At 40.7% G+C, this 13,294-nt stretch overlaps 1 protein-coding gene across 1 annotated transcript in view; it reads left to right on the top strand.

The window, feature by feature from the left end:
- The window catches only part of LOC105919487 (gamma-aminobutyric acid receptor subunit alpha-2), a 54,500-nt gene that overhangs the window by 30,094 nt on the left and 11,112 nt on the right, over positions 1 to 13,294 (top strand). The window contains exon 7 of the mRNA XM_012854816.3: positions 449 to 592. Within this exon, the coding sequence (XP_012710270.2) occupies positions 449 to 592 (144 nt within the window). The remainder of the gene's footprint in view (positions 1 to 448; positions 593 to 13,294) is intronic.

Genomic DNA, 13,294 nt, shown 5'->3' with positions numbered 1-13,294 from the left:
TGAGATCTTTTGCTAGGTTTTATTGTTATGGCTTCTTTACATTTGGATGACTGATTTTTGTTTTTTGTTTTTGTTTTTTGCTTTAAGCTGTACAGTTGATTTCAGAAAAAAAAGAGATTAGTAATCAGCTATTATCAGACATCAGAGCTTAGTAGATCATGTCTGAAATGCCATTACATCTTGAATAAATGAAATGCCTGGTTAGCATTCAGTGCATTCCTGTGGTGGCTTACTGTCCTCAGTACCAGTCTAGCGCCTATCTTGCTTGTTTAATTCATTCAAATAAGAACAGGAAAAGTCAACAGGGTTTTGTTTCGAATCTTGGCATCACACATGTTGTAGAGGGGAAACTTAATTTGGGTCAGTGAAGAAAAAAAAAGAATCACTGATGGCTGTTATCATCCCAAGATGACTCCCCTTTGGGTTTGTGCTCTTCCATTCATTTTAGACGCCTACACAATCTCCGAGGTGACTTATGCGTGGACCCGAAACGCTTCGGACTCGGTCGTGGTGGAGGAAGAGAGCTCTCGCCTGAACCAGTACGACCTGCTTGGTCAAACTGTTGGACAGGAAACTATCAAGTCGAGCACAGGTAAGAGCGGATGATTCAACTCATTGCGTCATTTTTTTTCGTCCTTCATTTTTTCAGTGATCGAGATTTGTCAGGGCTGCACCTTTAGTGATTGATTCTGACATGGACTGCAGCAACAAAAGGCGTGTCTGATCTGAGAGTTGCAATGATGTCTTCGGCTTTTTGTTCTTTTAGACGCGACATCTTCAAATGTTTATCTTAGTTTTGTCCCAATGTGTTAAAACCGAACAGCTTTTCTTCTTTGGGTGGATGCTGAGCTCCTCAGCCCCCATCATGTTGTCGGAGGCGTTTTTTCTAAAACACTTGGTAGTTTTAGCTTTTTCGTACTTTCTTCATTGTGTTTGAAGATTGCAGGGAGATGCTCGATTTGCATTACAACACAACCATGATGTTACTATTTATACTTTTAGAATTTGCATTGCTTTTTTTCAGCTGAAGATCCCAAAGAAAAGTATTCCTCTGCTTGATGGGAAAAATTAAGTGAGTGTTTTATGCAGTGAGGTGTGTTTGGGTTGTATTCTATGGATAGACACGAAATTCAAAGTGTTTTTGTGCAAAAGTAGACGTTAGGGAACGTCTATTTTGGGGAGTATACAAGATTTGACTTGGGATGCTGAAAGCTCTGGATGTTGTGTGGCTGTTATAGTTGGCACGGCTCTTTACCATCTGGAATCTGATTGGCCAGGAAGTGGATTCCACCTGTTAGATGGTCACACTTCTTAGCTTCTCTGAATAATTTTCCTGCCTTTGCTGGTTAAAATACAGATAGCTGATTTTTTTGGCACAGAGCAAAGTACTGACTGAAACTGACATGAGTATCCTTGGACTTTGTATATTAGTCTCTTATACCGTTTTGAGGGATGTGCTGTGGGAATTTGCAGTGCCTTGGTCACTTTTATTCTCCTTGCAGAACCAAAACAATAGTTGTTTTTGCATTCTTGGCACCAAATCGCTTTTATTTGTGTGCTGAACCCTGCCAAGGTTGTCCAATTTCATAAATCCTCTTTTTTGTTTAGCAGACTGAAGCTTTTGAAGGTTCTGTGGTTTAGGAACCTCAAGGGAAGCAAACATCAGGAGTCCCATGGTGCCTCTTGTTTTAATCACAATTCTGGTCTTTAAAGGAGCAATAAGCAAAATTTCACCACTAGGTGCGCTGTTGCGCACTGTCTGTTGGCCAAAACAATATCCGTGGCAACCTTCGCCTCTCTCTACCTCCGAAATCTAAACAGCAGACCTGTTATCTGTTTCAATTTAAAAAAAATTGTGAAAACAGAGAATCCCCTAAATGTACGCGAGGATCACAGTGGACAACTCACAAGCCCACCAGGCTACATTAAACAATGCTAACGGTGTTAGCCAGACTACCAGCTACGTACCTCACATAACAGTAATGCCTAGCCCCTTGTAAACAAGAGACTGGAGAACCACACAGAGAGACGCTGTGTGACGTCATACCATATTCAATCTAGCACTATACCTTTAGTTCTTCACACCACAATTATTTTGTTCTTTCTATCTAAAGTAATGAAATATTGCTTATTGTTCCATTAACACATGTTGCTGAAGTAAGACGAGACACCACATTTTACTTGACGTCAGCCGTAGGTATTTTTATCAGAAGGATCTATTCTTCTGAACGGTATCAGTTTCAAAAGGACGTTTGCCTTTGACGATGCCAACCACACACTTCTCGTGAGGGTTGTGCAACAAGCAATAATAGGAACGTACGTTTTGGGACTCATGATGTGCATTGCTTTTCAGGGTCTAATCTTTGCTTTTTGTTGATTATGCTGTTTTGTTTCAGTCCTGATATTCAGCGTGTACCGCACAGTAAAAGTTGTGAAATGGCCTGGAGGGAGGTGTTAGTTCCTTTAATTACTGAAAAAGGGAGAAATGCCTTTAAGTTGAAAGTGAAGTCAAGCATCTTGTTGGAGGTAGATGGACAGATTGAGGCGTTCACAGTATGAATTGTAAGGTTTTGACATATAGGTAAGGAGCACCGTGTCCTGTGGGAACTCAGAGTAAAGCTGCTGGTCCTCCTCACCAAGATAAGTCAGCGGAGGTGGTTAAGGTATCAGGATCCCTTTGCAGGTTTTCTGGGCAAGGCCCATTGACAGGAGACTGCATGGCAGGTCCAGAGCTCTTTGGCAGTCTTTTATGTCTCTTCTGATCTGGGAAATTATTAGGGTACCTATTAAAAAGCTGGAGTGTGTCATCAGTAGGGGGCACAACAAGTTATATTCTTCAGTCTTCTCTTTTTATGTGTCATCACAATGTCCCCACCACTTTCCTTAAAGTTTAGCATGTTGGCCATTAAACTCTATGTCATCAGTCAGCATCAAGGTGATGTACAGTCAATCCCATTGACTGGATTTATTTTAGACCTGTATACCACTGTTTCCTACTCAATACTGTATTAAAGCACCTTTGTGATTTTGACATGGATCTTGTTAGGATGGCATTAAATCGATACGCTGTGCAGCTCTCGTCTTTGGGGAAAGGCGTGTCAGGTTTCCAGTCAGCACCTCAGCAACCCAAGCTCAAACATGAAGAACATAGACGTTAAAGATGAGGACAACAGAGTTTCCAGAGGAAAAAAAGGACTGTTGTCCTAATTTTAAGCCATTCATCGATGAGTTGAAGTGATACAAGAAATTATGAATCATCTGTATCTACAGTATGTTGTGGGAATGCACTGTAGCGCACCTGTTAGTTAGATCCCTGAAAATTAGGCTTCTCGCTGAAAAACATGTATCCTGAATCGTTTCAGGCATATTTCATTATGCTCTTTCTTAAATCTGTTCTTGGTGCGATTGTGCAACAACTACAGACACATGATGAGAGTGAAACCACAATGTCTAAAGACACTTTGAGATGGCATTGACCAAAACTCGAAACCGGAAACTGCAGGTCTTCATAAAATCACATTCAACATAAGCAAGTGTTACTGGATGACTCCATAGTGGGACATACAGCCCAAAAACAACATATAAGATAAGATAAGATAGTCTTTATTGATCTCACAATGGAGAAATTCACTCGTCACATCGGCTCATACAAGAAGGTGCAGAGTAGGGAAGGTGCATTCAGTTATATACAGTGAGTCTTCATATATACAATGGGTCAAAAAGAATACCAAAAAAAAAGAATACAAAAAAGGAAATAGGAATGTAAATGTCTCATTAACATTCTTAGTGGTCTATATATATATATATATATATATATATATATATATATATATATATAAACATATCTACATACTTAAATATATACATATATCTATGCGCCTACATACATACGTACCTACATACATGCAAGTAAAGCAAAAAAAAAAAAAAAAAACACAAGTGAGTAACAGAAAGTTTTGTGTCTGATGTATTAGTCTATTAAATGGTCTGCTTTTTCAGAAAATTTGCAGAGTTAAGCCCGGGGAGCTTACTGGTCTGGTTCCATTGCTTTATTATTTATTTGTATCATTGAATAGGGACAAATTAATTAAACATCAGTTTATATTTCAAGTAGAAATGATAATATGCAGCAGCTAAGATCTGCATCCTATTTTATGGTTAACAAAGAAAAGTACTCTAACATAGCTTTGCCCTACTCTCTATTTCATTTAGGGTTAATTAAGACTCCAACAAAAGGCAGTCCAAATAATCTCTGGCCCAGAATGTAATTGCTCACTATATCACTTCAGATCACACATGCAACCTGCTCTGTTAAATAAAATCCAAGAGACATGTGGCTATGCTGTATTGAAGCACTCTCTGTGTTTTTTGGGGCCTCATGACAATACAGAAATATACAATTTAAGGAGATCCCTTGTCAAGCCCCAGCTTTAGAAAAAGCTAGCATATTGTTCCTAATATAAAGACCAAAAACCAAGAACAAAAATACTTCTGGATATAGGCTACACTGTAAAACAAACAAACAAAAACAAAAACTGATAATGAGGGCTAAAAATAGAAGCAACATTTCATGTAAGCATGCTAACACAGATGCCAAGAAATGGGGGCAGAGCTTGAGGTAGCATGCAAGGGTCTATATGTTGCTGTGTGTGTGTTTGTGAGGGGATGAATGTGATGTCGCTTTTGTCCAGGAAGAAGGCATCAGGGAGAGAAAGAACTGAAGGATCAGATAAAATGTTGTGTATGAGTCGTAAAGAAGAAGTAAACACGGTTGTGGATTTAGCTACCAGGAAGCTTCTTAAGTCAATATGAGAGAATGACTGTAATTTTCATTCTCTAGCCGTGATCTTATACCAATAACCACAGATCAAGGATTGTTGTCATGACTGGAGAGTTGCCAGGCTCCTGCATGAATCTCTGTTGGATTACATTTTGGACATTTGGACATCTTTGCTGTCTCCCTGGCTGAAGCACTCTTTACCAAGTAGTTGAATAAATAACCGCATTGTCATCTAATGAGAGTTGGTTTCGTCAATGTGTTTACAGAATCAGATTAAACAAAGAGCCTGTTTCTGCCGCAAAATATCCATCATTGCGTGGCTCATTGTGTTGTCTCATCCAGGTGGCCCATTGTTATTTTGGCTGACTATGGAGTCAGTTTTGAACTCATTTTGGGGTAAGTAATGCATTTGAGTTCAAGAAGAGTAAAGTCTAGACTTTGCTGCTGTGTTTGGGACCACTGTCCTGTTCATTGACACCACATTGGCCAGGCTTCAGCTTTCATTTTATTTTGGGGGACTTTATGTGAAAGACCAACAAAAAGTAGCCCATCATTGTGAAATGGAAGGACAAACACACATTGTATGAAAACAGTTTTCCAAATAAAAAAAAAAAAAAAAACATTTGTATTAAACCCTCATGCACGAAATTGCATTTAGAAATAACCTAATGATTAAATAAACTGGCAAGTTAGGCATGGAGAGCCTTGTCCACAAAAGCAGCCCAGGGGCCAGAGGTGACTTTGGAGGAGCTGCAGAAATCGACGTCTAAAGTGGCAGAATTTGTGGACAGGAAACGTGTTAGTCATGCAATCTGCTGTTTATGGAGAACTGGCTGGATGAAAGCCATTGTTGACAGGAAACCGGAAGAGGTCCTGGTTGCAGTTGACTAAAAGCGCTGTAGGACACACAGCAAACATGTGAAGAAATGACTGTAGTCAGATGTGACCAAAACAAAAAGTTGAGCCTACATATAAAATGTGTGTGGTAGAACATGAATGCAAGATCTCAACCATAAAATACAGTGATGGGAGCATGATGCTGTGGGAAGCCTTTTCTTCAACAGAGAAGATGGTAATAGTGGAAAGAGAACATCTAACGAGAAGAGATAAGTACAGGACAATCCAGGAGGAAAACCTGCTAGAGGAAGCTGGAGATTTGAGTCTGGTGCAAGGGTTCACCTTCCAGCAGGGCAGCTAGCGAAATCACAACAGCCAGAGGGGATGACAATGGGAGGATTCACAGCAACGCACGTTCACGTGATAAAACGGCCCAGTCAAAGTCCAGACCTAAATCCTATTCAGAGTCTGTTGCAATACGTCAAAATTGCCAAGTCACACCCTTAAAGACCTGCAGTTATCACCTGCAGCAAAAAGTTCTTCCACAAAGTATGACTCAAGGGGGCTGACTACAAATGCATGCCACACTTTCCAGATTCTTATTCACAAAAGGATTTTAAAACCATGCATCCTGTCACTCCTACTTTACAATTAAATTATGCTGTAACATACTCGGCCTCATAAAGTCCCAATAAAATACATTGAAGCTTCTTGTCATAACATGACTCAAGTTGAAAAAGCATCAAATGTTTTAGCAAGGCCAAGGGTTTGAACGTTGTGACGTCTCCTCAGTTAAAGGGACACAAGCAGAATTCATCCCATGCAGTTTAAAAAGCATCAATGTGAATGGACTGCGACATACTTTTTCTCTTCATAAGGCTCGCCGATATGGTGATAAATATCATACAGGGCACCACAGAAAATAATCTCTCAGCGGTTGTTAACTTAGAAATAAATGCCCTCTAGGGTGTGTTTAAACAGAGCAGAGCTGAAGCAGGTGGAGGCTGCGCGGAGAGGAGCAGGAAAAAAAAGCAGCAGTGACATATATACGTGTTAAATAGGCACAGCAAGGCATAATGGCTGTGGGTGAGGTCGGGAAGCCTCCGCCGTGGCGAGGTGGCGTAACGATGCGAGTAGCAGATAGAGCAGCGTTTGCCGGCGCTAAACCAGACATGTCGTGTCACCGACCTGAGACGACGTCAACTGGAGTGGGAGGAGTGGGAGCGGCGGCTGAGGGATCTGAGAATTCGGCTGACAGGAGAACCGAATTCACACATACACAGGGCAGGTTGCTATGGTAACAGTCCATGTTGCCATGGAAAAATGTGCACAAACTAAGGATAAAGTTGTTACCCAGCACTCAGCAACCGGCTCTCTCGTGTGGGTCGGCTTCAGGGAAGTTTCAGAAGCACCAAGGCACCAGAAGTCATTCAGAACTCAAACCGAGGGACGCCGTGTCTCCAGATGGTCAGAGGACGTGTCCGATTTTCTGAGGCTGGGTTCTGTGTAGTTGCTGTTAGCAGCAGAGGAGGACGCTCCGAGTCATTTCAATATGAGCAGGTTCAGCGAAGGGCAACTCAGAGCGGGCTCCGCAGGGTGAGCAATTCAGCCGGTCTGGGAATGACGTCACACGTTCAGGTTTCCAGCCAAAATACCAGTGAATGGCAACATCATGGTTATGGGGCTAATGCATAGAGGCAAAACAAGCAAAACAATGCATTTCTCTACATCTCATGTAGTCAAACACGAAACACAGTTTGCGAGCCCAACTTCTTGAATTTAATTTGAGGTTAAACGTCAACAAAGGGGAAACTGTTTTGGTGGCGGGCCACAGCACGGAGTTTCAGTGAACGTCACACTTGCTTCCAACTCTCACGGTCTCTTTTTGTCTCACTAGTTGCCACTGGGCAGCAGGTTACATATGCTCATCGTGGCTTTGAATGTCACATTGGTTTCAGGCTTTTAAAGGTGCATGTGAATGGTTCTTTTCCAGGGTGGGATGATTATGCAACCGACAACTTGGAGGCTTTAGACCAGGGGTGTCAAACATACGGCTAAACGCATTATCATTATTCAAAAAAACAAAAACGTAAAAAAATAAATAAATAATACGATTTTTATTTTTTTTCCAGTGTCCTGTCTGGCAATGTGGCATTAAGAATTGTTGTCTTAATGCCAAAAAGAGCTCATCAGATTTGACTTTCACAAGTGGAGCAGTACTGCTTTTGCCATAGTCCTCCGCTTGATTTATGAATGTGAATAGTTTTATTATGATTCATGTGGGGAATATCTCAAATGATATGGACACTACAATGGGAAAGTAGGAGAGGAAAGGAAGAACAAGAAGAAAAAAGAAAAGGTGAAAGAAAGAGGAGATAAAAGGAAGAGAATGATAAAACAATTATTGAAAAAAACATATACTTCGTTTAATTGAAAATCTGCAGTTCCTATATTGTCCACGAGGGGCACTGTGTTTTCATTGGCAGATGGTAGCACTGAGCTTCAGATGTGGAAAATTGATTTTAAATAATTTCTTAATTTGTATCTGTTTGTCATGCAGGACAGTGTTTTTAAGTTCCAAAAAATGTCAATAAATGTTTTTCAACATTGTACAATCACATTGATCAGTTCTTATGCATAATGCACAAGTAAAGGTTTAACTGAGTAAAAGTATTGTTGAAATTGCACATACTTTTCTTAAAAACGCTGAGGTTATTCATAATATATTGTGTAAAAGTGAGTTAATTTAATATAAAAATCAACAAGTTCACTTTTATTAGTTCTATTTAATCTTGCAATGAGTTTACTCGTGTGGCCCTCTTGAGATCAGATTAAGCTGTATGCAGCCCCTAAACCAAAATGAGTTTGACACCCCTGCTTTAGACGGATGTCAACTGGGAGCATAAACATAACATTTTCGTAGTTTTTTTTTTTTTTCCTACTCTCCACAAGGATCAATTTAATAGGATTTAGAGGCGGTAAGGATAATTTTGCCCATACAGGCCTAAATATACTCATCCACGTTCACTCATACTTTGATGGGAAAAACGCATGCTTGTGATCGCTGCTGGCTGGCTTGTCTCTTCTTCATAAAATTAGCAGAGCTCATTTAAACAGGTCCATTTCTGGTACTGATCCCACTTTTGAGCTCGATGTTAGGCTGCTTCGTCCATTCCAAAACCAGTTCTGACACGTGCTTGAGATCGTTGTCCTGCTGGAACGCCCGATTATGTCCAAGTTGCAGCAAGCCAGCTGTTGTATCGAGGTGAATTTGAAGAATTATGAAGTAATTTTTCCTCTTCTTCATTCCATCCACACTGTGAAATGAACCAAATACCCCTGTCTGAAAAAGCGACCCAAGGCATAATGCTACCACCGCCATGCTTGACAGCTGGGATGCTGTTCTGGGGTCTGAAAGCTCACCATGACTGCTTCAAACATACTTCTTGTCTCCTCTGAACACAAAAGGTTTCTTTGGAATGTGTTTAGCCAAAAGGCTAATTTTAGTCTAGCTGACGGGGTTTATTTTGGAGCAGGGGCTCCTTCTTTTAATTGTGTGTTGTATAATCATTCCCTGCTGTAAATGGAGCAGTTCAAATAAAACATTAAAAGCCCAATGATAATGTGAAAGATATGCCCCTGGTGAGTAGACACAAACTCCTGACTGGGAACTGTATCTGACGGGTTAGTGGCTCGTGAAAATATTTCCTTCTTGGCATTTCTCTGTACCTCTACTGAAGAACCTGGATTTGTGAAGACAAAAATAGTGATATAAATTAGCAGAGACTTTTAATCAAGTAGACGTCATCTCAAACCAATCACTTTAATGCATAATGAACACATTCAGCATGTGCACAAGTTATCTTTTGACCTCTTGAAGGTAATAAAGTGTCTAATACTACAAATATTGTCATTATGGCCCTACATAATGCTTTGTCAAGATCTTATATCTGTGATTGTTTCTCAGGCTGCCGATCTGAGGCTACGTTGAAAACGTTTTGGGGAGAAAGACGTTGATAATTACAGCAGGACCAACACGTTCTGCTCAGCCTCCATTAACACGTCTTTGTTATGAAAGGGTCCCACTATTCTGGAAATCTGTTGCTCACATTACAGATGAAAGCATTAACAATTACAAGTTTTTTTTTTTTTTTTTTTTTTTAAAGTTAAGCACAGCCCACGGACTTTAATGGATCTTGAAATGACTGTGTTGTGAAGAAAATTTGATACTAAAAAAAGGATAAAGACAGAAATACATCTGGTTACCACGAAAGACTTTGAGACGTTAGTCCCTGGTGGAGGACATCGATCAGAATCCCATAGCCTCCCAACTTAAGCTGTACACTTCAGGGAATGGTGGGCGGTCTGCAGAGCTTGGCTGTGAAGTTAGATGTCTTTTTTCATGTGCCTGAACATGAACAGTGAGTCCTCTAGACTATTTCTTACAACATGCTCCAGTTTAGATTTTTGGACTTTTTATGCAGAAGCTTTTATGTATTTCAGGATAGCGTGGGAGAGCGTCTTGAATAGCTGCTTTGTGTAGAGATTTCTTCTTATATCATAATCTAAGCAATAGACCTTACTTTCAGGTGTACTGCCCTCCTTCCTCTCCTTTATATCCTTTCTTTGTTCATTGTGGCCTTACTTTTTAGCATCCTCCTCTGTCCTCCCATCACTGTGTTTCTTTTTTCTCTTGTCCTTTGCTTTGTGTGCCCTCTCTTTACCTACTTTTGTCATTTCTTGTTTCCTTCGTTCCTTGTGCCATAACTCAACATTTTGTCCTTTCTTTCTCTGTGTTCCCCCTTCCTTCCTGTCATCCCTCTGTCATTGATTCTTCATATTATTAATTTCTTGGTGCAACTTAAAGCACTTGTTTAATTCATCAACACAAAGTGTGACCACCTATATTAAAAAAATTAAGTTTTGGCAGTTCAATAGTCTGGAGGGTGTGTTAGTATGATACCAAAGAGGAAATTGGTCAAAATATTTTTGCTTGCCATCAATCTGGGAAAGTTTTGTGTATTTGCTTTCTTTTTTTTTATTATTCTAATTTGTTGATTTCCAGTAGAGGATTTCCCGGCAAAATTCACCCATTGGTCCAACTGTGCTGTGGTCAGAAAAGATTTAGGATTGTCAGGTTGTACCCCAGTGAACAGTAAGACCTCTGAACACAACTGTCAGGCGCGGTGGTGGAGAGATGAGGTTGTGGGCTGGTTCCGAAGCCATTGACCTTGGATTCTTGCAGTCATTAAGTGGACTGTTAACACCGCTATATTGTAAATGTCTTGTACTTGTATAGCTTTTTAAAGCTAGGGTCGGCAATTTTTCCTTTCGGAATAACTGCTCATCCAGAAGAGCGGCTTACCTCGCTCTTCTGCTCTTCAGGGGGATCACGCCTTAAAAATCTCCCAAATCTACTCTGGCCTTGTTTCTTTCTACTGAGTCCTTCCTTTTCTTCTCATAAACATGAACGTGGTCCGCTTCATGTGACTCTCAGCCATGTTCAATGTCTACTGTGAGAGCAGTGAAGCTACAATGAACGGCTAACACCGAAGCTAACCGCTAAGCTAACCAGATACATAAATACTAGAAGAACGCATGCAAGTGGAAACTAACAAGGAACGTACACGCACACTGGCGTTATGTGAGTGCATCAGAATGATTGACATGTGGGACAACCAATAGATAAGGAACCTGAAGGAGAGAGGAGGATGAAAGTAGGAACAAAACTCTGTCACATGCATGCCCTTCGACCAGAGGGGCAGGGATTGGTTAGACTTTTTACAGGCCTTCAGCTCCCAAATAATTTTTTTTAACTTCCTTTTTGTGAATACATAATGTGTTAACTACTTTCCTGATGGAAGGATCATTTTACCCCGTATTACAAAAGTGTTTCTGACCAGGATTACCAAATATAGCTTTAACTCGTCCGACGAGCCCAAACCACTTCACACTACAGTTTAGTTATTCACCCATTCACACCCTGCTGGTGGTGAGCTATGTTAGTAGCCACAGCTGCCCCGGGGCTGACTGACAGAGGTGAGGCTGCCATACATCGCCATCACCGGGCCCTCTGACCACCACCAGTAAGCAATGCAGGTGAAGTGTCTTGCCCAAAGAGACAACGACTGAAACGTTTCCTCCCTTGTCATGGGGTACACCTTAAATAGTTTTTACGTGCAGCTTTTCCATTTCTGCCTCGTACTGGCTTCTAGAAAAGGACAGCGTTGAATCGGTTACATATTAAGTCCACCGGTAAAGACCCCACCTCATCATTATGTCCCGATATTGCAAACCGTGTTACTGGAACGAGCTGTACTTATTTTTGCCATGACTGCACGTTTCACATTTAAACAACATCCACATAATTCAAAGTATGCCTTTAGATAACTGTGTCTCTGAACCGAGAGCTCCACCAGTGCTCCCTGTAGGTATCAATTACCAGTATGTATTTTCCCCCCAGTGAGGGAAATCCATTATCAGGGGAATCCCTGCTGCAGTTTCACTGAGTAACAATTTGCTGTCATGCACTCAATGCCCCTATCTGGATTAAGTGGTTTTTGGTGCATCAGGAGAAGGCCAAATGCCTGTCAGTGGTGGTTTCTCTTGTCTAACTAGCCTCGCCACATTATCTGATTGGCTGGCTTCAAATTAATCATTCATTACTCTTGTGTCAGTGTTGGTGTAGCACACTTACAAAGTAGGTCACTGGGCAGAAGCGAAGCTGCTCTGAGACCTGACGGGCACGGACATCCTGCTAACGTCTGTGAACATACAGTATCTGTCTGTACCACAGAGCCATACATTCATTTGTTACAGTAGAATTCCCTTATTTCGGCTCGCTCTTAAAAACCTATTTTCTGTAACTGGAAACGTAAAAAAAAAAAAAAAAAAAATCAGCGGTCGGACAAAGTCCACTGTAGTATTGTTGTACTACATAGAAAAAGCAATTGCCCCTACAGATTTCTTCTATTTCTCACTTTTTGTCACTGTCAGATTTTTAAGATCATCAAATCAATTTTAATATCTGACACAAATAACCTGGCTAAATGCAAAGAAAAGTATTTTAATTGATAGTTTTGTTTAAGGACAATAAATCTATCCAAATCAAGCCGGAAAAAGGTATTTGCACCCAAACCTAATAACTGGTTGTGCAACCCACGGTGGCAACACCTACCATCAAGGGTTTGTGAAAACTGACAAGTAGTCTTTTACATCCCTGTGGAGGAATTATGGTCCACTCCATATTTTGAGATCGCCACAACATCGCAAGTCCAGAGTTTGACTGGACCCCTTTGAATCCCTAATTTTTTGAGCCATTCAGAGGCAGACTCGCTGGCGTTTTTTTTCATTTCACTTATCAGAACTGTGCGTAACCTAAGGGTGGTTGAGCCCAAGGTCACTAACTAATGGCCAGACAGTCTCCTTCAGCATTGTTTTTTTCACAAGATGGCAAAAGAATCATGAAAAGTCCAGGGGCCTCATTTCTAAAACATTGTGTAGAAGCAATACTAAAAGTGTTTGCACTTAAAAAAAAAAAAAAAAAAAAAAAAGATTTATAAAACCATGCACATGCACACCAGCACACAATTTTCCCTTATAGATCACAGCTGTACCTGAACGTTTGCGTACCTGGTTCTGCCTCAGGTCCAGCCCTCTGCACGCCCAGATTCAACC

This window comes from Fundulus heteroclitus, chromosome 23 (assembly GCF_011125445.2).
Source record: "Fundulus heteroclitus isolate FHET01 chromosome 23, MU-UCD_Fhet_4.1, whole genome shotgun sequence".
NCBI lineage: Eukaryota > Metazoa > Chordata > Actinopteri > Cyprinodontiformes > Fundulidae > Fundulus > Fundulus heteroclitus.
This window is presented reverse-complemented; position numbering and strand designations above follow the sequence as displayed.